The 24,596-nt window shown below is 38.2% G+C and overlaps 1 protein-coding gene across 1 annotated transcript in view; it reads left to right on the forward strand.

Moving 5' to 3' along the window:
* Positions 1–22,689, forward strand: part of LOC129765211 (transmembrane channel-like protein 7) — a 76,869-nt gene extending 54,180 nt beyond the window's left edge. The window contains exons 2-5 of the mRNA XM_055765263.1: positions 2,355–2,627; positions 2,705–2,836; positions 12,784–12,884; positions 12,953–22,689. Coding sequence (XP_055621238.1) covers positions 2,465–2,627; positions 2,705–2,836; positions 12,784–12,884; positions 12,953–15,592 — 3,036 coding nt within the window. The 5' untranslated portion in view covers positions 2,355–2,464 and the 3' untranslated portion in view covers positions 15,593–22,689. The remainder of the gene's footprint in view (positions 1–2,354; positions 2,628–2,704; positions 2,837–12,783; positions 12,885–12,952) is intronic.
* The last annotated feature ends 1,907 nt before the right edge of the window (positions 22,690–24,596 follow it).

Below are 24,596 nucleotides of genomic sequence, written 5' to 3' on the forward strand. Positions count from 1 at the left end.
TAACATTGTTTGTTTTCTGTCATGATAAAGATTTCGTTGGTGCCTTTGACATTGCATCAATGCATTGAACTGATGCTATGGTGAAGCAGGTTTTAAGGTTGTGCACCAAAAAATTATTTGGGGAATACCAAGTTATTCAATAATTTATAATAAGTCATTAATTTATTTGGGTTCGCGTGCAAAAAGGGAAGACCAGTTATCGAGATACGCGTTTTAACTGGTCCGGCCTGTAAAACGTCAAATAAAATCGAGGGGAACTCCAATGAATTGTTTGATTCGCGTAGATCATGACATCGAATAAACAAAAGGAATCCATTGAAAGTTTCGCATTGAGTGCGACAACAGGTGTGAAATATAATTTGAGGAAATTATTTTTCTGCAATTTAATCAATGTTTTTCTCATGCGAAAATTTTTTTCATTACATTTCAAATTACATTCGAATGGCCCTCACAGCAAATCTTCCATTTGAATATGGTGTCGATTGTTTACGAAATTCAGGTCCAAGGACCAGTTAACGTTCGCCCAGTTGAAAATCAGACCAGTTAAACCAGGTCCAGTTAGCGAACGATTACTGTAGTATACGAGATATCGATCACTACAACCATCTACCGAGAAAATAATGGTTTTTTCCCCAACCTAAAATAACTGGTCTTTTTGATCGGTCGATAGTTCTAGTATTGAAATTGCTCATTACCACCGAGAACAAACATTCTAAATTATTAAAATCTAAACTAATTGTAGGAAACATACTTTGACCGTTACGAAAAGCAATTTCGCGGGTTGAAATTAGTGATTATGTTACTTTGTTAGCTTATGAACGTGGAGTTCGTTTCACCTCTTGCGACAAATTTAAATATTTTCTCAAGCTCCAAGCAGCAAATACTGTGCGATCATGAGAAGCAACGATTTCAGGGTAATAAATAATGTTGGTTATTTCAAATCTTAGATGCAACGAAATTATTATTTGGTTTAATTTTTTTTTTTTCAAATGCGTTGGTTGCAGGAGAAAACAATAATAATTTATGATAATCTTTCCGCGAACCTTTTGTACGTATATACAGGTTTTTGGTAATTCGTGAATGCTTCTAATTTTGGTTGATGTCCCGTCTCTCCTGCGAAGTTGAGGGCAAATCGCGCTTTATTTGTACCGAAAAGTGCTCCTATTACAGACATTTGATTATCCGCAAATTGTACAGCAATTTCATAGGTTAAGATTAGGTTAACTAGGTAGTTTATTTTAGTAATTTTCAACAGCAAATGGAACTGTCCAACATTCAAAATTTAAAAAAAGTTCTATCATATAAAACGTGCATTTCATAATGCAATTTCTTTATCTAGAATTAAGATGCAAAGCATAAGCTGTTCACTTAACCTGTAAGCACCTTGTATAAAACAAAATTCAAATAAAATGAAATTATATTTATGTAAAAAAATATTTCTACATATTTCTGAAGAAATATGTGTGAATAGAGTCTTTCGCCTCGGTAACTCCTAGGCGACGTCGACTATGATTGAAATTGGACCAGATGGAATGTGAGTTTGTTATGCTAACCACAAAATACTGATAACATCATGCCAGATAAGAGAAAGAACTTAGAGGCGAATGAACTGCAAAGTTTAAAGCCTCTTAAAAACAAAGAAAGAAGAAGAAAGAACTTCAGTTCACTCTCTTCCATTAATCAGCCAGTAGGAATTCCACAATCTTGAACTTAACTACCCCAGACAACCTCTTGAGTGGCCATTCATTAACTTTGCTACAATCATTGACTGGTTATTGCCACCTAACTCTGCATGAGGGGAATTTCCAGGCAGATAACATTTGTCCAAGATCCTCAACTGCTGCTGAGCCAATTCATATATTGTTATCTAATCAACCCCAAGAAGTTGATAATGATTACATACTATGAAATTTATATCGCGTTTTTTTTTTGTTAACCTGTGTCAATTAATATCTAATTAGACTGCTACAGCGCATGTAAATCAAAGTTTAATACACACATCAAAGCCGTTCGTTCCGAGACTACATGACTTTCCAGTTAGCCGATTGTAGTTAGCAAGTACCTAAGGTCGACAATAACAGTGATTCACCTAGGTTGATGACTGTGAAATTGATGTGTAACATCCGAGTGTAGCAGGCAATTGCGTGACAATTTTGCCACGAATGTCGTTCCAACCTCTGGTCCATGTTACCACATTCTCAAACACTACTCACAGCTCATCAATGCAAAACTATATGATAGCAAATCAAAACGATATCACCCCACACATACACACACACGCACACGCGAGAAAGGAAAATAATAAGTTCCGTATGTCATTGGTTTCACTCTTCTATCTGTTTGGTTCATTACAGGTGTATGATTCGTTGCGAATGCAACGCGCTACTTGCAGCAGCCGGTGGGAAAATAAGGAACCGAGGACAACGCCACCCCTAAAACGTTGAGCAGTTGAACCGATCGCACAATGTCCGGTGGCAAAGATCGGAGGTCAAGGGCCAGCAAGACCCAAGGCTGGGAGGAGGCCGGCGGTGAATTCTACCAGGAGAGCTATCCCGCCGATCTGGAGGGCATGCAGAGGGATCCGTCCAAGATTGCGACTCTGTTGCCGTCGAAGCAGACCAGAAATGGTAATATCAGTGGTCCAAATTTGTCTCTTACATCACATCCAGAATTACTCATCCTCCCATCTTTCGGTTGGTTTCAGCTACAACCCGTAGAGTGCGACCGTCGCAGCAAGACACAAAAGGCACGCGAAGGAGAACCAGCTTTTCCACGGTGGCCAGGAGAGGATCGCAGTATCATGAGATTCAAGTTGCCACTCTTCCGGATTTGTCAGGTACAGAAGGGTTGAAACAAACGAAAAAAAATGTCTCGAATCAATCAATCAATGATTGGACTGCCAGTAACGTATAGTGATAACAATCATGGATGGTGAGAAGCCGTCGGTATCATGTGAACCACTCTTCAAACACTATGACGAATCGAATCTCGCGGCCGCTAATTGTCGGCACACTGACAAATATCTTCCCGTACGGAATGAACCAAGCGGCGATGACACACATGACTGAATAGTTTTTAGTGTGTCATATGGTGAAGCGTATTTTTTGGTTTCATTGATACGCCATCATCAACAAAACGTAAACGCACAGACCCCATCTAATACAATTTAATGGTTCCTGTTTTTGATTGATTCAGCGATCGGTGTGGAACAAAGTGTTAGATAATAATAATCGTCATGAGTGTATATAAACATATGACGCATAAGTTCAATAGCATCTTGTTTAGAAATGTTCATTCATTAGAAGGCAGAATAAATTTACGAAGACGAGTGTTCAGTGCACTAACAGTGACAACCTTAGCTGCTCCCTGAAAGCCCATTGGGAGCTCGATCACCCCATGTGTTTTGTATACTTATGATTATCTACCACACGTTCTGAATTTATTTAAGATCAATGGTTAATGAGATCCTCTAAATTGATTACTATCGCCCTTGTTAGAAATCTTTAAATGCAGCACAGTTGAATAGAGTTCTAGACGCGGAGGGTAACTCGGGGGGATTTGGACCTCCCCTTCATCTCGAAAAGTACGGCTCCACTTGGCTTTTTTATAATGTCATCTTCTTCTATTATTGAACCGTATGTAGCTAACGTAAAAAAACTTTGGTAAAATTTTACAGGTTGGGAGAAACGGTAGCATGAACAAAGCAAGTATTTGATTGTAAGAAAATGTGAATTCTTAGATCGTGGTTTTAAGGGTTTTCCGCTGATTGAACAAACGTTTCGTGTATTTTGCAATAAAGTTCTGTTCACCTTCAGAAGAGGAACAATTTGAAGCAGCGAAACTGGAAGTTTGATAACAATAATTGAAATTAATTGCATTTAAATTTTTGCATGTTGTATGAGGCGAATTGGTGCTACAGGTTTGAAGCTTTTCTTTGGTCTAATTGATTCCAGATGGCGTGGAATACAAGAAAAAAGTGAAAAGAGCAACACAGGCCATCAAGGACGGATTTTCTTTGACCTTGCATTGAAAGTGTTTGAAAATGCTCGAACAACGGTGAAAAGATTCATGCAGAATTCGAAATGGTCTCAATGCAATTTTTCTGGTCTGGAATCTGGCCAAGACACCTGGTATCGATCCCAGAACACTGTTACTGACTGTAATATGATCTTGAATTACTTTACACAAAAATAAGTATGTTTTTTTTTAAATGAAACACACACTGGACCAAATCATCCCGCATCAAATTTTAATGTCCAAAAATCATCTCTTTTATTTTATGATATACTAGCTGACCCGGAAAACTTCGTCCCGTTTTTTTTTGTTATCAATAGCAATAAAAAAAATCAATACCTTCAAACATTCACGTTTTCTTACTAAGCGCTTACTAAGTTCATGAGTCCAATCGCAGAACTGTTCATTGATTGATTTTCTAATCGACCCCGTTGAATTTACCTTTTACTAAAAAATTCCTAGTACTTCTACCAAAACTCATCATGATAATATCAGATCATTTTCAGACACAATTCTCGTTCAATATTTTTCAAACACTTGCAAATAACATGTTTCTCCGTTACATGGAATAAAAGTTTGATACAGAAAATATGATAGAAAAAATACAGACATCTCCCCTCTTCTCCCCTTAGAGAGGGGGGAGGGGTGTCCATTCACCATAGAAACGTTTCGTGCCCCCTAAAATCTTCAAATGCCAAATTTGGCTCCATTTGCTTGATTAGATTTCGAGTTATGAAGAAATTTGTTTTTCATTTGTATGGCAGCCCCCCTCCCCCTAAGAGAAGGGGGAGGAGTATCTAACCACCATAGAAACATTTATTGCACCCTAAAACCTCCATATGCCTAATTCGGTTCCATTTGCTTGATTAATTCTCGAGTAATGTAGAAAATTTGTGTTTGATTTGTATGGATAGTATTTGTATGGATTATCTAAAGCGTTACGTAGCCGTTTTTTGATATCTCATTTTTTCGATTTTTCATGAAAATAACTCATTTATAACATAAATGGCCGCCATTTTAACAATTTTTTGATTTTTCAAAAACCCCTATGTAACGCTTTATGTATTGTCCTAAGGTTTCAAAGTATTCATTGGATTTTTTTCTACGACAACCCGTTGCTTCAGAACCGATACCACCAGCAAGGTACCAATTTTCAGACAGCATCTACAAATCCCGCATTACATTATTCGTGCACACAAAAAATGGAAAATACATATTCAAATATACCTCAAACAATAACCAAAATACCCGAATAGTTCACTTGATTCCTAACATTCGAAAAAAAATCGCGAAAATTCATTATTTTTCGACCTTCCAGACAGGGGTCCCCCCTTAAAAATTTCGACTTATTGATTGCAATAGGTTAAGCATTTCGTAAACTGCATACCACATTTATCAGATTAGGAAAATCACACGTGCAGCAGGAATAACGTATCGAAATTGTTTAGTATGCTCAATAAAAACCTCTTATGGCATCAAACTTTAATCTCGTTTTTCTCGAAATCATAAAAATGTCACATGGTCCGGTCTGATTTAACACCGACCAGTTGTTCAATTGCTTATCTTAAGATAAGCTATCAATTGATGCAAACATCTTTCCGATCTTTTCATTTTACCCCCATATATCTCGGTTAGACGTTGTCCCACGTAAAAAAAATTGTCGATGCCGAATGTTTTAAAATTGCATGAAACGTCAAGATTTACTGAGATCTCAAAAAAAAAAAAAATTCAGGGAAGTGATTTATGTTTATTATTTTTTTCCACTACAGAATATGTTGCAATAGAATGAAATTGATTGCTACGATAAACTAAACATGTTACAGTAGTGTTACGGTGACGATTTAATTTATTTATTTACAATGATGCTACATCTCTTGAAGAGACATGATCTGTTTCACGGTGACGATATTCTATCCTAAAAGCAAGTGCCACCATCATAATATTTATGTGATTAATTAATTTATTTATAATAATACTACATCCCATTGAGAGATTAGATTTTCTTCACAATTTTTCGCCAATTGAAGTTTTCTGAAGTTTTCCAACCCCTGGTGGCATCAACTTTTACCAAGTCTCACTTCGTCCGCTGAGCCTCTCTTCTTCTTGTTCTCACCGGATTCGATGCGAACATCATCTCTGCGGGACTGCTGTTCGGCAATCTTGCAGCACGTCCCGTCCTTCGAACTCATCCATTTGGATGCTGAGTTCGTCGTAGAGTTCCGCCAGTACGTGATTCATCCTCCTTCTCCATACTCCGTTTTCCTGTACACCGCTTGCACGTCCTCTTCGAGCATCGTCCATGCTTTGTACTCGTAGAGTACACTCTGTCCAACTTCTATAAGACCAGGTGATGATCTTGCTGCTTTGTGTCATTGTAAACAAACAATGTTTCAACTTATATTCTAGTGTATTAGTATTGGTGACTACCATACACTGCATGATTTTCATATGTGTGTGTGTGCAAGCGCTGAGCGTAAACCAAAGGTTTTGTATTTTTGTAATGTCAAGTTTCTATAAGACCAGTTACATTTTTCCGTTGTTTTAGTTGTTCTGATCAATAAATCTGGAAAAAGTGCTCACGGAGAGAAAAGAAAGACAAATCGATGCATTTTACCAAGAAAATGTAAGTATCAGAGAAATTTCTCGTCAGATTGGACGATCCCATCAAGTAGTTCTCAAGGATACTGTAAGAAGGAGAGAGCTCCACGTAAATCGAAGCTCTCTAACCGGAATAAGCGGGAAATAGCTAGAACAGCTTCGAATACCGTTCTGAACCATATTTCGGACGCTTAAGGCATTTGATGCAGAAAACAGATCTAAACATTATGCACAAGTACTATTTGGTTGATTAAATTAGTTCAATAAGCTTTTAAGCTTTCTACTTTGGTGCCTATTTGGTTAAAATATCAACAATTATTAGATAAAAAAGTTTTTCAATTGAAGTGATCGGGTATTTTGGTTATTGTTTAAGGTATATTTCTAGATGTTTTCTCCATTTTTTGAGTGAACGAATAATCGGTATCTTGATGCTGGTATCGGTTCTGAAGCAATGGCGTGTTGCTGAACGAATTCCTTAGAATATTTTGAAACTTCAGGACACCACCTAAAGCGTTACTTAGGGGTTTTTGAAAATTCTAAAAAAATCCAAAATGGCTAAACCGGTTGATTAATACCTGAGATATCGATACTACCAGCTGAAAAAACATGGTTTCGAGAAAAACTCGTTCAAAAATTCGTACAACAATACTATATCGAAAAATCGTTTTAGGACAAAATTTCTGAGGACATGAGCTTCCCAAAAATGCAAAAAAAAAATCGATTTTTTCGACCTTCCTCACCGGGTCCCCTCTTAAGAGCAGTAGAGCCTGTTTTGATTTTCATCTGTTTCGTTCGTCTCTCAAAAAATATATTCTAAAGGGTGTGTCACATCAAATTGCATCACGGAAAAAACGCTGTAGAAATTCGTCCAGTAGACCGATCCTTTTGAAAATTTTAGACAGTAAAATAAAAACTATTAAACAACTTTTGGCATTTTCTTTTTATTCATACTTCGAGCCCAAGCCCGTATGCTCGCACCTTCCTCTTTACCCCGTCCATAAGGTTCTGTACAACGTCAGGTTGTAGTCTTTTTTGAACATAAATCCATTTTCTCTTGAAGTCCGCCTCCGATTTGACAACTTTTGGGTTCTTCCGGAGGGCCTGCTTCATAATCGCCCAATATTTCTCTATTGGGCGAAACTCCGGCGCGTTGGGCGGGTTCATTTCCTTTGGCACGAAAGTGACCCCGTTGGCTTCGTACCACTCCAACACGTCCTTTGAATAGTGGCACGAAGCGAGATCCGGCCAGAAGATGGTCGGGCCCTCGTGCTGCTTCAATAGTGGTAGTAAGCGCTTCTGTAGGCACTCCTTAAGGTAAACCTGCCCGTTTACCGTGCCGGTCATCACGAAGGGGGCGCTCCGCTTTCCGCAAGAGCAGATCGCTTGCCACACCATGTACTTTTTGGCAAACTTGGATAGTTTCTGCTTGCGAATCTCCTCCGGAACGCTGAATTTGTCCTCTGCGGAGAAGAACAACAGGCCCGGCAGCTGACGAAAGTCCGCTTTGACGTAAGTTTCGTCGTCCATTACCAGGCAATGCGGCTTCGTCAGCATTTCGGTGTACAGCTTCCGGGCTCGCGTCTTCCCCACCATGTTTTGCCTTTCGTCGTGGTTAGGAGCCTTCTGAACCTTGTATGTACGCAGGCCCTCCCGCTGCTTGGTCCGCTGGACGAATGAACTTGACAAATTCAGCTTATTGGCGACATCCCGGACCGAACTTCTAGGATCACGTCTAAACTGCTTAACTGCGCGCTTGTGATCTTTTTCACTGACGGAGCATCCATTTTTGCCGTTCTTCACCTTCCGGTCGATGGTTAGGTTCTCGAAGTATCGTTTTAGTACTCTGCTTACCGTGGATTGGACGATTCCCAGCATCTTACCGATGTCCCGATGTGACAACTACGGATTCTCGAAATGAGTGCACAGGATTAATTCACGACGCTCTTTTTCGTTCGACGACATTTTTTCAAATTTACGAAAAATTGACAGTGAAGCATGGCCAACGTGATCTATACACTCTTATCTGATTATAGGCGAAAGCTGAAGATATAATTCCTAAAAATTAAATTTCTACAGCGTTTTTTCCGTGATGCAATTTGATGTGACACACCCTTTATTACTATTAATGAACATGATGTTTATTGATTTTAGTTACAATATTACTAGTATATATTTATATATCTCAAATGAGCTCTCATCCATCCGCTTCAATCCGCCCACATCCGCTTTGCATGTTTGTCAACACTGATTCTGAGGATTTCCTAAGGATTTTGGATTTTGGGTTGCAGCAGTACGGATAGATGATCCTGCTCGAATGGCATCCAAAGCGTCTTCAACTTTGTCCTTGTTGTATTTACGTTTCGCATTCATAATAAACCTGAAAACACATATTGTAATATCACCAATTTTAGTTGTCCGAAATATGAATCGTAGGAAAAAAATTCGAATCAAATTTCGGACATTTTATTTTATAATTTTTTGAAGAAAAATTACAATATACTTCATTATGTTTCATAATCAACTGTGAAACACTTACCAAGCAATAACAGTTAACTGATAACGATGATGATCAGGGATGAAACACGAGAGAAATTGAACTATTAATAAACGGTTATACTCTACCTGCTCACGCTAAGCGAACGTCAAACACAAACAATAATGAGTAGCGCTGTTATATTTTTGCCTACTATGTTATAATTTAAAAGTAAACCTAATATAAAATGATAGTGAAACCAAGGGGATAATCTAAAGAATCAATAGTGATATTAATTTCACTGTTATATCATCAGGGCATTAAGCATTTCAAGATATTATTACAAAGTGTCCGAAATATGATGCTGTTCGAAATATGATTCAGAGCGGTACCTCAAAATCGTTCATGCATATTATATATATCAATATTTCAATTTAAATGTTATTCGGGTGACAATTCGTCAAGTTTCGGTGAAAAATCCTCACATAAAGAGGGTTTAAAAGGTTAAGGCTCCTCATCTTACACCATCTCACATCGGAAGATGTCTGAGTTTTTCCAAAGCTCACATGAGCCGACAGTGGGACATGGTATGTTGTGACAAAGAATGTTTCCAAAAGAATATATTTTGCTATATACCATAACGAAAAGTTCTTCAATGTATAGGCTATCTTCACTGACGAAAAAAAGTTTAATTAGAATGGTTCTGACAGTTTCCACGGGTACTGGCATAATTTACGGAGGAAGGAACAGTATTTTTCAATCATGAATGTTGGTGGAGGCTCGTGCATGGTTTGGGCGGAATTCTGTGCAACCGGAAAGTTCAAGATAGCTTTCACATCATTCGAGGATCACATACATGTTCAGGAATCCTCTCTCCTAACGTTTATGCGTGGATATCGTCACAAAAAAAATTAACATCCTAGCAAAACAATGCTACTTTTCATACCAGCAAGTAAACTAAGCAATGGATTAAGGACCAAAAACTTTATTTGTTGGACTGGCCGGCTCGCTATCCAGACTTGAATCCTGTTGAAAATCTTAGGAGGGATCCTTGTATGCAGAATTTACACTAAGGGAAAACGGTACACCACGATTGAAGAGCTCAAGGTCGCAATTTCGAAAATATGGAAAAATATCGAGAAATTCGCTCAGCAGCATTTGGTAAATCATATTCCGACACGAATTTTCCAGGTTATTAGCCGAAATAGCAAGATTGCCAATTATTGACATGTAAATCAGCCGATCGTTTTGAATTTTTCATTGATAATACTTATGAATTTTGAAATGGTCTTATAGAAACTGGACTGCTGAAATTATCATATTTAAGCACAATAAATAAACAAACAACTCTTTTGAACGAAATTGACGTTAAATATATTTTATTCTGAGCATTCAACAATGTATGAATGTATCTTGTTGAAATTCTAACTGTTTGTATTGCAACGAAGTAGAATGTAGGAGATTTGTACATGGTGCACTTCGTACGAGGTCGGATTTTCCTATAAGGTCCTACCCTTATGAAATTATGGAGCTCAAAGGCACGACTTCCGTTCATTTTGCGTCTCCGAATCAGACGGCTGTCGGTTGTTATCAATGAGCCAAAGTAGATAAACTCGTCGACCACCATAAGCTTGTCGCCGCCGTACGCAATGTTCACGATTGGGCACGCACTTGTTCAGTAGCGATTTGTTTTTTATGATTTTGTTGACAAAAATCGAGAAAATCCAGCTCCATCCGGGATCAGTGGACGATTTTTACTGACTTGGTATTCATAAACTGTTCGGAAGAATAAAATATTAGCCACAGTCGGATCTTTTGGAGAAAATTGGAATGTGCAATGAACATTACTTCGTCGGTTACAAGTTTTTTTTGGAAAAGTATGGTAGCTGGTTCCTTTCCATTCGTTTTCACCCAGCGTCAAATAGTTCTCGTCACCCATTATCGCTCAAGTAACGTCATTCTTGGCATGAAAAAATCCTTAAACATTTAGTTCAGTTGTTGTATTTGTGTTATGACTTGTTGTTCTGATACAACAAGGATTTTGGAATTAACACGGTTTTTACGAGACACATATCCTCCGCATAAAAAAACTGAGTGTAATACATTAATCAAGTCCGCGATGTCGACGGCGCAAGTGGTTGTGTGGTTAACGTAACAATCTCACAACCCGACCAGCCTGAGTTCAATTCCAGCTGGCGTCGTCAGGATTTTCTAAGGCGAAACATCTCTGGTTACGGCTTCCTTCGGAAGGGAAGTAAAGTTGTGTTGCCCCGGTTCATGCGTTGTTGAGTCTGATAGGTAGGATAGGTAGGTGGAGACGCCTCTCTGATGTCGGTGATTGGCACTCTGGAGTGGCAAAAATAGGGCGACGAAAAATAAGCGAAGATAAACCACGATGTAAATTTCAGAATGAAAAACCATCGCACGTGGCCCTCTCAAACATTTAGTCATAACTTCACGATGACAACTCGTATCACTCACAAATTAGGAATGTATACCTTAGACAAGTGACAGATTAAAATGGCATTTTACAATTTGAAGCTAGATAGCAGAATCGTCGAGTAGAAATCAAAAGAAAAAACCTCTTATATTAACCCTTGAACGACCAAAAGAAATATTTTTCCCTTCTATGAAAATCGTTATCAATTTTGTTCAATTACTATTGAATTCATTTTTCTTTATTGAATGTCAAAATAAAACGTATGTCCAAGGCAGCAAATGTGTTTCTGAACAAATAAAAAAGAACTGTCAAACATGGTCCGGTCTGACTTAACAAAGACCACATAATAAACGTGTTATGTGCAATGTCCACTTGTGCTTCACAAGTAAACGAAGTTTTTTCGTAGAACACCATAACTAACTATTTATTTTACTTTTCTGATAATTTTTATTATGTTTTTTGTATTGCAAAGCAATACCGATATAATAAACATAACTCTTCATATTTACTTTTATGGTCCATAGGAAAAACTATTTCCCATGAAATTATAGCAAAACCTATACACCCTGCTATGTTTTTCTGGTGATATTCTATTACTTTACACCCACAATAGCTACGATATTGTGTTGTATTGGCATATTTAGTCATCTTATGGTCCTGAAAGGGTTAAGCACGTCTGGTTAGTTATACTTTTAATTAAAAAGTCTCTCCCATATGGAATTCCGGGAATATTTCCTCGACAAATCTATTTGGATTCGGAATTGTTATTGAAAAATTTATTGTGTGATGATCGATAACGACCTTTTCGATGGTCCATATTGGAACTCGTTCCTAAAATTCCTCAATTGATCTGTGAGGATTTCCTCTCTTCGTTTCATGACCGACGGAGACCTTTAATTGATATAGCAGATAACAGAACGCAGTTATAACCGACGGGTCTTCTGAGGCAATAAATTAAACCGTTACCAGAACCCTCTATCACGTGAACTATCCGCCCTGGTTCAATTAACTAATTTAATTATCACCGACCGCGAGATGTTTCCGGCGCACCTTCAATCTTTACCGATGCAGTTATTTCTGCTCTAGTATTCCCGAGAAGTTCAGCAATCAAAATGTGTCGTTGGTTTGCATTGCGGATTATAATTTAAGAAACATGTGTTTTTTTTCGGAAGCGCGAAAATGGGAATCACATTATCATATGTTTGTCAACACTAATCCCCCAAACAAATACTCACTGTTGTGTTTGATCATCTTTCAGAGAATCTTATCAATGAGGAGCGCACATGGGAGGAGATTCAGGAGATCAAATCGATGCCCGTTCCGATGGCACAAAAACGTGAAATGAAAGCACAATTACAGGTATTTAAATCATTATTTTATATGTTCCCAGAAACCTTTATATTTACAACCAATTCTCTCAAACACAGAACGCTACCAAGTTACGCCTGCAGGGTTTCGAGCAGATCAAGTGGCGTCGCCGGAAAGCATGGCAAAGCATTCGGTCGAAGTGGAGCGAGTACCGGACCAAGCTCGAGCTGTGGCGGATGTCGCTGAAAACCATCGAAGGTAACTTCGGAACCGGCGTGGTAGCATACTTTCTCTTCCTCCGCTGGCTCATGTTTCTCAACCTGATTGTGTTTGGACTTGTGTCGATGTTCATCGTGCTGCCCCATGTGGCACTGAAGGAACCACAGGATTTGCCCTGTGAGCAGCAGGTTGACCCCGTGTCGGTGCAGTGCTGCTCGGAGTCGTACGTGAATGCGACCAAGAATGCGGAGTTTTCCGTACTCGATGTGATACAGGGGACGGGCTTCATGGAGGGAACACTGCTTTTCTACGGAATGTACACCAATATGATTTACGGGTACAGTCCAGCGGAAGATAGAATGATGACAGCAGCTGTCGGAACGAGTATTATGTCATCGGTGACGACCACAATGATCATGACGACTATGGCTCCAAGTAGTACTGCAATAAGTGGCAGCAGTAATAAGAGAAATAGTAATATTAGCACAAGTGCTAGTACCAGTACCAGTACCAGTACCGGTACTAGCACTACCGAAGCAACCACCACTCCGATGGGTGATGTAGTGATAGGAGAAATTAGAAGTAGTAATTTTAGTGTTCTCAACGAAAGTTTTTTCGATGCGCTAGTGATGGAAACGGAAGAAGCTATTGACCAAAGTAAAGCAGCAGTCAGATCTCATACAGTTCTGTACTACGATTTCCCGCTGGTTTATGTGATTATTACGGCAATCTGCTATGTGGTGGCGTTGATTGCCATAATGAAGGCCGTGGTGCGACAGTTCAAAGATCGCATAGCCGAGGGCGAGGGCCTCTTCTATCAGTACTGTAATTTAGTCTTCGGAGGCTGGGATTTTTGTATTCACAACGAAAAATCCGCCGATGTTAAACATAAGGCACTATACAACGAGATTCGGTCGTTGATTCATATGAAACGTTTTGAGAATGAGCGTATCAATCGGTCTCGCGATTTTATGGTTAAGCTTATGGCGATACGATTCCTGATTAATTTTGTAGTGGTTGTTATACTCATAACGGCTGTCGTGATAATCTACGTGTTGTTCAACGAGTCAATGTCCAAGCTGGACCCGAATTTCCAGCCAAACCATCCCATCAATCTGCCCCGCGTTCCATCATGGTCCTCGTTCTCCGCGTTTGGTCGCTCCGCTACCATGATTGTGCCATCGACAAGCTCAACTCCTCCGTACATCATGATCTCACAGGACTTTTCCTCGCCCATGACTCCAAGCGATCTGGAGTCTAGTATATCGGCCCGTCTAGAGGTGCTTTTTTATGAATTCCTTCCCTACCTAGCGATCGTATGTATGAATTTGGTTGTCCCCCTACTTTTCAACTATCTTGTCCAATTCGAAAAATATTCGCCACTCTTTGTTATCAAAATTTCACTCTTTCGGACGGTTTTCCTCCGACTGTCCTCGCTAGCTGTATTACTCAGTCGCTTTTACTTTCTCGTTAATCCAAAAGTTCACCAATTACCAGCAAATAGTACAGAACTATTCAGCAATTACACAATCGACTCAAACAGTACCGCAACAGAACAATGCCACGATTACAATCGAGGCACTCCGCCATGCTGGGAAACGTTTGTTGGTCAACAATTCTACAAGCTTTTCATCGTTGATTTCGTCACCCATTTTCTGGTGACGTTCTTCGTTAACTTTCCTCGAGCAATGTTCGCTCGGCACTCGTCCAGCCGTTTCGCCAAATTCATCGGCGAACAAGAGTTCGAGCTGTCGAAACACGTGCTGGACGTGATCTACTCGCAAACTCTCTGTTGGCTGGGTACCTTCTATACACCATTTCTCCCAGCAATCGCCGCCGTTCTCTTCTTCCTGATGTTCTACATCAAAAAGTTTGCCTGTCTAGTCAACTCGAATCCCTCCACGGTTCTGTACCGGGCATCCCGTTCCAACTCGCTCTTCATGTCAACCCTGCTGATCTCATTCACTGTGGCGATCATCCCGGTGGTTTACGCATGGGCCGAAATTATCCCGTCTCGCTCGTGTGGTCCCTTCCGGGGCCTGCCATCCGTATGGGACCGAGCCATCAATGCGTTCATGAAGATGCCACTGTTCTTCCAGAACATCATCTTCTACTTCGGAACGGCCTCGTTTGCCATTCCCTGTTTCGTGGTGCTCACCTTCTTCATCTACTACTACTATGCCGTTTCGGCCGCCAACCGACACATGGTGTCGGTTCTCAAGCACCAACTGGTGCTCGAAGGTCACGACAAGCAGTTCTTGCTGAGCCGACTAAGTCTGTTCATCAAACAACAGCAAGAATACCAGAAACGGATGATGCGGCAAGCCATCGAGCAGCAACAGCAACAGCAGCAGCTTCAGGGAAATAATGTGCAGCATCCTCCTCCTCCGGTGGCACCGCCAAAGCCACCCCAGCTGCAACAACAGCAACAACAACAACCCGAGCAGCAGCCCCCGCTGCCACCCAGGGCGGATCGCGATTCTAAACCGAGTAGTCGGGATCGGGATCGGAAGGAGAACGGGAGCGGAGAGATTAAGTGAATGCAGACTGGGAGCAGCAGAGTTATGAGTGTGATTGATGTTTCGTTTCCTGTGATATTTTAATTATTTGTTATTTGTATATTGTGTTTCAATCTTGCAAAAAGTATATGATTGCGCCATGATCAATGCAGGAGTCGAATTGGCGTTGTACATTGTCAAATATAAACCGGGATTTTTTTTGTTTTTGATTAAAATGCTTTATTTACCATCTAAATTTATATTATCTCCCTCAAAATAGGCCCATTCTGAAGCTTTGTACCGCGGAACCTTGGATTTGATTTGAATAAAACAAACTTTATTCACAACATACTAGACGAATACATTTTACTTAACATATTAAGGACCGCACGTTTTGGGGCAAACTTTAACGCTTCATTTGTTCGGATTCCACGAATGAGAACGTTTCCTTTGATCTGGATGAGACGACGGCGTTAGATTATTGGCAAACCAAGGATTTAACCATCAAGTGTAGAAAACACGGCTTATTTCGTGATCCATCCGTAACAGACGGAACGCGAAACACGAGAAAACACGTGAGCGGTCCGCAATGTGTTGAGGTGGTCGTATACTGGAGGTCAAATATTTGATACTTTTTGATAGATAAACTTTGGTTTGATATTTGTACAAACACTACTTTGTTTGCCACTCTTCAATTATCAACAGTGACTAATAATGTCAAACATCGAACATGGAAGAAAATTGGCCGAAATATTTATGGTAACCTAAGGGTGCTCATACACTGTTTGACCGAAGCCAAATATTTGACTCTTTTTGACAGATAAAATTTGGTCAACGTGTACTGATCAAATATATTCTACACAAAACACGACAAGCAAATATTCAATTATTGGATGCCTAAAATATTTTTTCAGTCTATTCTTCGAACCTGTCGGTACATGGTTAGGTTACCTTGAATATTTCAGTGGATTTTTTCCATGTTCGGTGTTTGATATTGTTTACTACTGTTGAAAATTGAAGAGTGGCAAACAAAATAGTGTTTGTACAAATATCAAATCAAACCTTATCTGTCAAAAAATATCAAATATTTGACCTCCGGGGAAACAGTGTACGGCCACCTTAACTATGTACCGACAGGTTCGAAGCAGGGATGCCAGGTTTGAAGACATGTCTTCATTTTGAAGATATTTGACGTACTGTGAAGACATTTGATTTGTGAAGACATTTTGAAGACAATATGAAAAATGTGAAGACATTTCAGTATGATAGCGTATGTGGGTTATTGAGTGATATTATTTCCATGAAATTCTAAATATTGGCCGAAAATATCGTATAAATCTTTTTTATCATTGTCACTTGTTCACTCTTGTTCTTAGTAGTCAACGGAGACTTTTGTCTCGGGGTTATTAACTTCCTTTTTTAAACTTTTTCAAGCAGAAAATCCACATGCATATAGAAAGAATTAAACAACAAAGCGACTTTTACTTCAAATTCTAGAGAACTCCCAGCGGTTTGAATGCATATTGCCTCTAGAAACATTAGTTCATTTTCGAAGGTATTCCGGTTAAATACCGTTTCAATAATTAGTTTATGGATATGGTTTGAGTTAAAACCAAAACTTCAAAGCTAAAATAAACAAATTGAGTTATCACAGTTCCGTTTTTGTGGAAGAACTGGGTTTATATTACCCCAATCAACGGTTTATCAAGCCAATTATCATTTCTAAACTCATAAAATTTAGTTCGCAGTTGCGCAATACAGGTAAACTTCGATATAACGTACATTTCACTTTCAAAATTGTACGTTGTATCGAATTGTACGTTATATCGAAGCATAATAAAGTACTCACAAACGTAGTCTATAATACATTATTGTGTTGCTGTTTTAGTAAAGATAATGAATAACTTCAATCAGAAGACGAAGCTAGCCTTTCTCATGATGTTTTCCTTCGTACTGTTGATTAAAGCTTGATTCATTTAGAATCCGGAATCACAAAACCAGCTGTATTTCGGGATTTATTGAAAGTACAAAACTTGTTTAACATCACAATACAGGTGATTCATTGTTCTATCAGAAAAAAAATATTGAAAAAAAATTTCCTTTACACTTTGGAAATGTGTACGTTATATCGAGGGTACGTTATATCGAAGTTTCCCTGTATATTCTTTGTTCACATTTATTGAAATAAACTTCAAAACCTAAAAGTAAGTTTAATAAAATGCGCTGTATAACAATACCAATTTAAATAAACATTGAATTAGCTATTCAACTTTGCTTAAAAGTAAGTTATGAATTTTAGTTTCATCCGATATAATTGTGAAGACATTGTTCTGTACCATGAAAAGACATTTGAAGACATTTTTTTCGTACCGTGTGAAGACATTTTAAAATAACACCTGGCATCCCTGGATCGAGGAAAAACAGATTGAAAAAATATTTTGGAATTCCATTTATTAAAAATTTGCTTGTCGTGTTTTGTGTTGAATATATTAGGTTGGGGGAAAAGTAATCCATAATTTTCTCGGTAGCTGGCTTCAGTGATCAATATCTCGCGTAATACCGATCATACAATTTCATGTTTAAACTCGTTGTAAAAGTGACATTTCACGCAAAAAATTTTTTTACTGTTTTTTGTTTGTTCCATTCAGTTGTGAATTACAGGGTGTTAACAATGGAAATCAAAAAATGAAAATTCGGTACATTTTACTCTTTTTCTTTAAAAAAGGCGAAAATGCAAGCCCTGCTGAAATTGTAAATGGCGTTTATGATGTCGATATTGTAACACTAAAATAGGTGCAATATTTTTTAATTTCAATTTTTTGAAAAATTTATCAGTTAAAAAAAATATTTTTTTCAGTGCAATACATTAAATTCAGATCTCTACAGTCAACGACTTAAACGTTTGAAGCTAGCGATTGACCAGAAAAGTTCAGAATTGGCCAACAGAGCAAGTGTTGTGCTCCATCAGGACAACGCAAGGCCACACAACTCCGGCAATTTACCACCTTTTTCTCATATTGTAATACTTCCTGAGTAATAAGATATTGGAATCAAGAGAAGATTGTAAAAAATTACTGCTAGAGTTTTTCTCCAATAAGAGCCAATGAGAGATGAGAGAGACATTATGAAGCTACTTTTAGAATGATAACATATTTTACAACAAAACGGTGCATATTGGACCCAAATCGAACAATCCGAAGTATACTAAAAAGATTTTGAATTTCACCCAACAATAATGGATTACTTTTTCCCCAAACTTACATGTGATCAGTACACGTTGATCACATTCTATCTGTCAAAAAAATTCGAATATTTGGCTTCGGTCAAACAGTGTACGAGCACCCTAATGGACGATCAACAATCGACTCAATCCACAACAATGCGTATATACAACAAGTGACAACCACGTTAACATATTAAGGAGCGCTCACGAGCTTTCTAATAACTCGTGTTTTTTGCACATGATGGTTAAATCCTTGGTGGTTAAGTCTTTGAACCTGGCTTAGTTCCAACCTGACTCTGTAATAAAAAAACGAAGTGCAGGATCTCATGCGAAAATGCGAAAAAAGATAGAACTTCCCAAGCTTTTTCTGCGAAAAAATACGAATTCGCGTTGCTTTGACAGTTGCCTCTGCTCACATCAGAAAGTTGGAACAAGTGCAACAAGATATCTTCACATCGATGAAACGATGTATGCAATATTCAAGCTTGCTGCAAGATAATAAATAATTTTCTGAATTTCTAATTATACCCTTCAAAATTTTGTAATATTGAATTGTATGGAGTTCGAGATATACTTGAACTCACATTTGTCAGTAATATGAATTTGTTTCACCAATCTCGTACAGCTTGTTTTCGTAGTAAGGACGATAGTTTGACAGATCCGCGTGATTTCGTAATTAAATGTGAATGACTTTAGCGAAAACATTTCGCAAGAACCAATTTCGTACGTGAAAAATTCGTTAATTTTAAAGCAAGCATGAGGCGGTTTGTTGATATGGACTAGGATTGCCATCTTCAATTTTCAAAAATCAGGATAGCTCATATTCTCTTACTTCTTGAATGGCACTAACGTTCCCCAGTGTTTGGATTTCGATCAAAATCGAATGATACACAATGTGTCATGCAAGTAAGCTCTCACGAACATATAACCAAATATGAGAGGATCTTTCAGATACTTGTATGAATGTCAGTAATCACTTGTGTAACATTTAGTGATTAAACTAAGAGAGGAACGAAGACTGTTGATTGCATATCCGATCTGTATCAAACATCGCATACCATTTTCGAAGCCTGCATACAAGTTTGAACCGCATATATTGTCCCATTTTACTATAGCGAAACCCACTGCACAGAAAAGTGCAAAGCAATAAATGATACAAGAAAAATTACGTCATCATTTAGTCACCATTTGCGGAGGGCAGCGAATGGGAAAAGAGATAAAACGCGAGAGTTTTTGCTTCTCACTGGAGCGGTGTTGCTAGTAAAACTATGCGGTCTATATGAATATACATATTTCAAGGGATAGCGGCGTTAAAAATGGAAAATATAATCTGACTACCCTCCCTTAGCCTCTATCGAGCTAAATACATTATAAATAATAAGTGTCCTTATTAGTGACACCATCTTTCACCACTTTGTTGTCGAGAATGGCCCAAAGGTTCTCAATCGGGTTGAGATCAGAACTTTGTGGGGATCATTCAAGGGGTATTATTTATGTCCTGTTGGAAAACGAAGCTGTTTAGTAGGTCAGTTGTTCAAAGCGATTCCTTCTGGTTGTCCTTAAGATTACGAAGGCTGTCTTGATTCCGTAAATTTGCTCCAGAATTCTAACACCAGCACAGGAAAAGCATCTCCACCATTACATTGCCTCCTCCGTGCTTGACTGTAGCCTGCAAATGACGTTCCTGCAATCCTTCATCATCCTTCCGTCACATTCTTTCGCGCCGATTCTTGTTGCAAAGCTCAAATTTCGATTTGTCTGTTCAAAGCACTTTGTTCCGAAAGTCTTTGGGTTTGTTAACATGTTTCCGGGTAAATTCCAACTCTTTAAATGTATTTTTCTTGTTGATTAACGGACGTTTTTTTGTGAATCTTTTTATTTTTGTCATCGCATATTTGCATACTTTGAAGAAGGCGTGTACGGAAGTAAACAAAACCTAACAAAAATGGCAAAACTTGTTGATTATTTGGAAGAGTAATAGTTAATATACAATTCTACGAAATTACGGTAGTCCAGAAATTGAAAAAAGTTTTTAAATATGCAAGGTGGGCTTTTTTTAGCCCTATCACTGTATTCATGAATAGTTTCATTTGGTTGATATAGTACAAAATTGTTGCATAATTTTCAACAAATTCTATATTTCTGTTATGCTTTGCCATGGAACTAGTTTGAGAGCATTTACCATGAGTACATTATGTAGAAGTGTATTTCCAAATATTATTGGCAATCCTTTAGAAGTGGCAAATCGTTCATCTCTTCTTGGTCTTCTTTGAATGCCTCATACCATTCATACACCCGTGTTTTCGACATAGTCGAGTCACCGAATGTATTCTGCAAATTTTTAAGCGTATCTGCACAAGAAACATTGTTTGCAACAAATAATTTCACAACATCTTTGACGGATAGGATTATCCATGACGCTTAATGACGCTGAAAACAAACTAGATGACAGATTGCGCTCAAAATTGAAATTACCAATATACCAACTTGAAAAAAAATATCCGGTATATATTTGACAGAATGTATTCTACATCTACACTTTATTTTAATCTTCCGTTTATTTCTTCGTAAAACTTAGAGGGCCCTCAGAAACTGTACACGATGGTCACAAAACCGAATAATCGTTGCTCAATGTCCACAGCAACCTTACTGTATCCTAAGTTTATTCCAGTAGACTGTTTTCCATGAGATTATTGGACCCAGCATCGGTTCGGGTAGGTACGAGGATAATCCTCGTGCAAGTCAGACGATAGTTGTAACTTAGTCATTTTATGTATAATGTTTCGTTCGAAATAATTTATCGAAATCGAGGCCGCGAGGAAAAACCTTAGTCGTGATATATTATTCCACCTTTGGTAGAGTTGAGCGTAGGATATTTATTTTTAATATACTACTGATTTTTTAGCAAAAACAAAACAGACATAAAAATCCTGTCGCCCTTCACTGGGGATTGGTGGATTGGGAGTAGACAATGTTAGTCGTGTAGAAAAGAAACTACATTGGTTAGAATGTTATAACAAAGACGGATCTTACCGCTATGCGGTAGAAGTGAACAGAACAATCCTAGACCTAAACCTGGCACTTGCTAGAGATGTTCGCGAAGTTGGAGTACAATTCGATAATTCAATTATGATCAATTCTCATTTCCGTGTGCTCAATGCAAGGCATGGTATAGTTAAATTTAAATTTTAAATATAAACAATAAGATAAACCCAGGAAAGAGACTGCCATTTGAGCTAGTTGCACATTAGCCGTTCTGTGGATAGAGAAAAATAAACCCATATACAAATACGTACATCTACATCTACAAACAACATAAACAAATCAACTGTAAATAGCGGATAAACGTCGCAGATATGCGTGCTTATCAGCATGCAATCATCACAAGTGAAAACCATGCTTCACTGTAGAAAAAATGTGTCAGCTATACACAAATATTAAACAGAAAAAAATACCTTTTGTGCAGTACCATATACTAGAACCAATACGCATCCATTACATACTAGTATTTGTACATATTTACGTGACACGACGTTTTTCAGTGTTTTACAATTCTTTTCTTTCGAGTGAAATATTGGCACACAATGTAAATATAAAACTACAGACAGGGCTAATCGCTATATATATAGTAAATATAATTATATAAATACTTCATGCAAAGCATGAATTCGGTTTTTGTAATAGACGTAGCAAATATTCGAATCGTACTGTGCACGAGATGTTTCCTGTAGCATCCAGCCAGGCAGAAATGGACACAGAAAGTAGACGGCACCGTTTGAAGGGGGGGAAACAAAATCACAACGACGGGATTCTGTAGCAAAACTGAATCCTACAGAAAATATCTAGCAAACAATAATCTAATTTGTATTTCACTATTTGTATACAAATTGAACCGAAAACGATCCAAGATTTAAACGAAATAAACTTTATAAAAAAAAAGTGTGAGGAAAATACGATCAATAATCCGAACGCCTTGAAAGTCGCTTCGAATGGAACGGACCACCAAATTGATACGATGGGATAGAGCGCGCTGAACATGGAATACAGTCTGTGAAGAAGAGAGGGTCCCTGCGAACAATAAAATTTTGAGGAGTTGACGCAGGATCTCGCCTAGAACAAATAGATGGGAAGCCAAAGCCAAAATAATGTAAGGTACTCTGGGTCAAGTTGAAACACGGGATATGTTAAAACGGAAGCCATAAGATTTACTAGGAATGATGGATTGACGTGATATATTTTTAAACGGTTTTATTTAGCTTGCCCTGTAATCTGTTTGTATGTTTGTAACATGTTTGTCTGTAGCGCTGACTCACATTAATAGAAATTTGAACCTCTTTCTGTTAACCGATTGATCTGAAATTTTGAACACACCTTTATCTCTGTAGTCATTATAAAACTGCCAATTTCATGATCTTGAAAATCCAAGATGGCGGCTGCTACAAAATGGCGGATCACATGTTTTTTCAAAACCTCATCGATAAGGGTTTTCCAAAACCCCATCAATATGGGTACCAAACGAAAGGGCTTGACTAGTAGAACAAACTAATTTATGAAAAATACAAATCCAAGATGACTTCCACTACAAAATGGTAGACTACGTATTCTCTCAAAACCCTATTATTATTCTTCTTCTTCTTCAATGGCACTAACGTTCCTAGAGGAACTTCGCCGTCTCAACGTAGTATTACTTGCGTCATTTTGATTAGTACTTAGTTGAGATTTCTATGCCAAATAACACGCCTTGAATGCATTCTGAGTGGCAAGCTCTAGAATACGTGTGATCTTTGACGAAAAATTCCCCCGACCAGAACGGGAATCGAACCCGAACACCCGGCATGTTAGTTATGACGCTAACCACTCAGCCAAGGGAGCACAAACCCTATTATTATGGGTATCAAATGAAAGGGCTTGACTAGTAGAACACGTTTATTTATGAAAAATGCAAATCCATCAAAATCCTACCAAATGGCGGACTACATATTATGTCAAAACCCCATTAATATGGGTATCAAATGAAAGATCACAGTAGATCATGGAACATCCAAATCCAAGATGGCCGCAATCACAAAATGGCAAATTATTTTATTAAACGGTTTGATTTAGCTTGAACTGTTTGTATGTCTGTAGGGTTGTCCCACATCAATAGAAATTTGACCAATAGGAACTGACCGAATTTATAAAACATATTTATCTCTGCTGTCATTTTAAAACTGCTTATCTTGAAGAATTCAGTTTGGCCGCCGCTACAAAATAGCTGATTCCATATCATCTAAAAAGAAGGGTTGATTGAGATATGTGTATCAAACGAACGAACTTGACTTGAAGAACACACTATGTATTTTCTGCAATCCCCTCAATATCGGTATCAAATGAAATTATTTGACTGATAGAGTACAATGGTTTTATTGTAGAGAAATATCCTAATGAAACAGATAATGTGCTAAAAACTAGAAAACAAAATAAGTAAAAAAAAACATTTTTAAGTTAAACGGTTTAATTGTGATTAAACATAATAATGTACTAAATGCTAGAAAATAATTAGGCAAGTAGCAGTTAGCAGTTATCACACCTCTCCTGCATTAGTCTAGGGCATTGATAAGACTAAAATAAAATCGTGGGGCACGTTGGATTTCCATTATCCACAATCAGCGACTCCATTATATGTCCCACGATTTCAACGAGACATCAACTGTTAGGGAACACTTTTCGGTGAGAACAAAAGCTCCCCTACTTCCATGTATTTGCAATGTCGATTTCCCCCAGGCAGCTTGGTTTTGATGTCTCTGTTAGGGACCCGCCGCATGTGTCGTCAATTTCGAAATG

The sequence above is a fragment of the Toxorhynchites rutilus genome, chromosome 2 (assembly GCF_029784135.1).
Source record: "Toxorhynchites rutilus septentrionalis strain SRP chromosome 2, ASM2978413v1, whole genome shotgun sequence".
Classification (NCBI taxonomy): domain Eukaryota; kingdom Metazoa; phylum Arthropoda; class Insecta; order Diptera; family Culicidae; genus Toxorhynchites; species Toxorhynchites rutilus.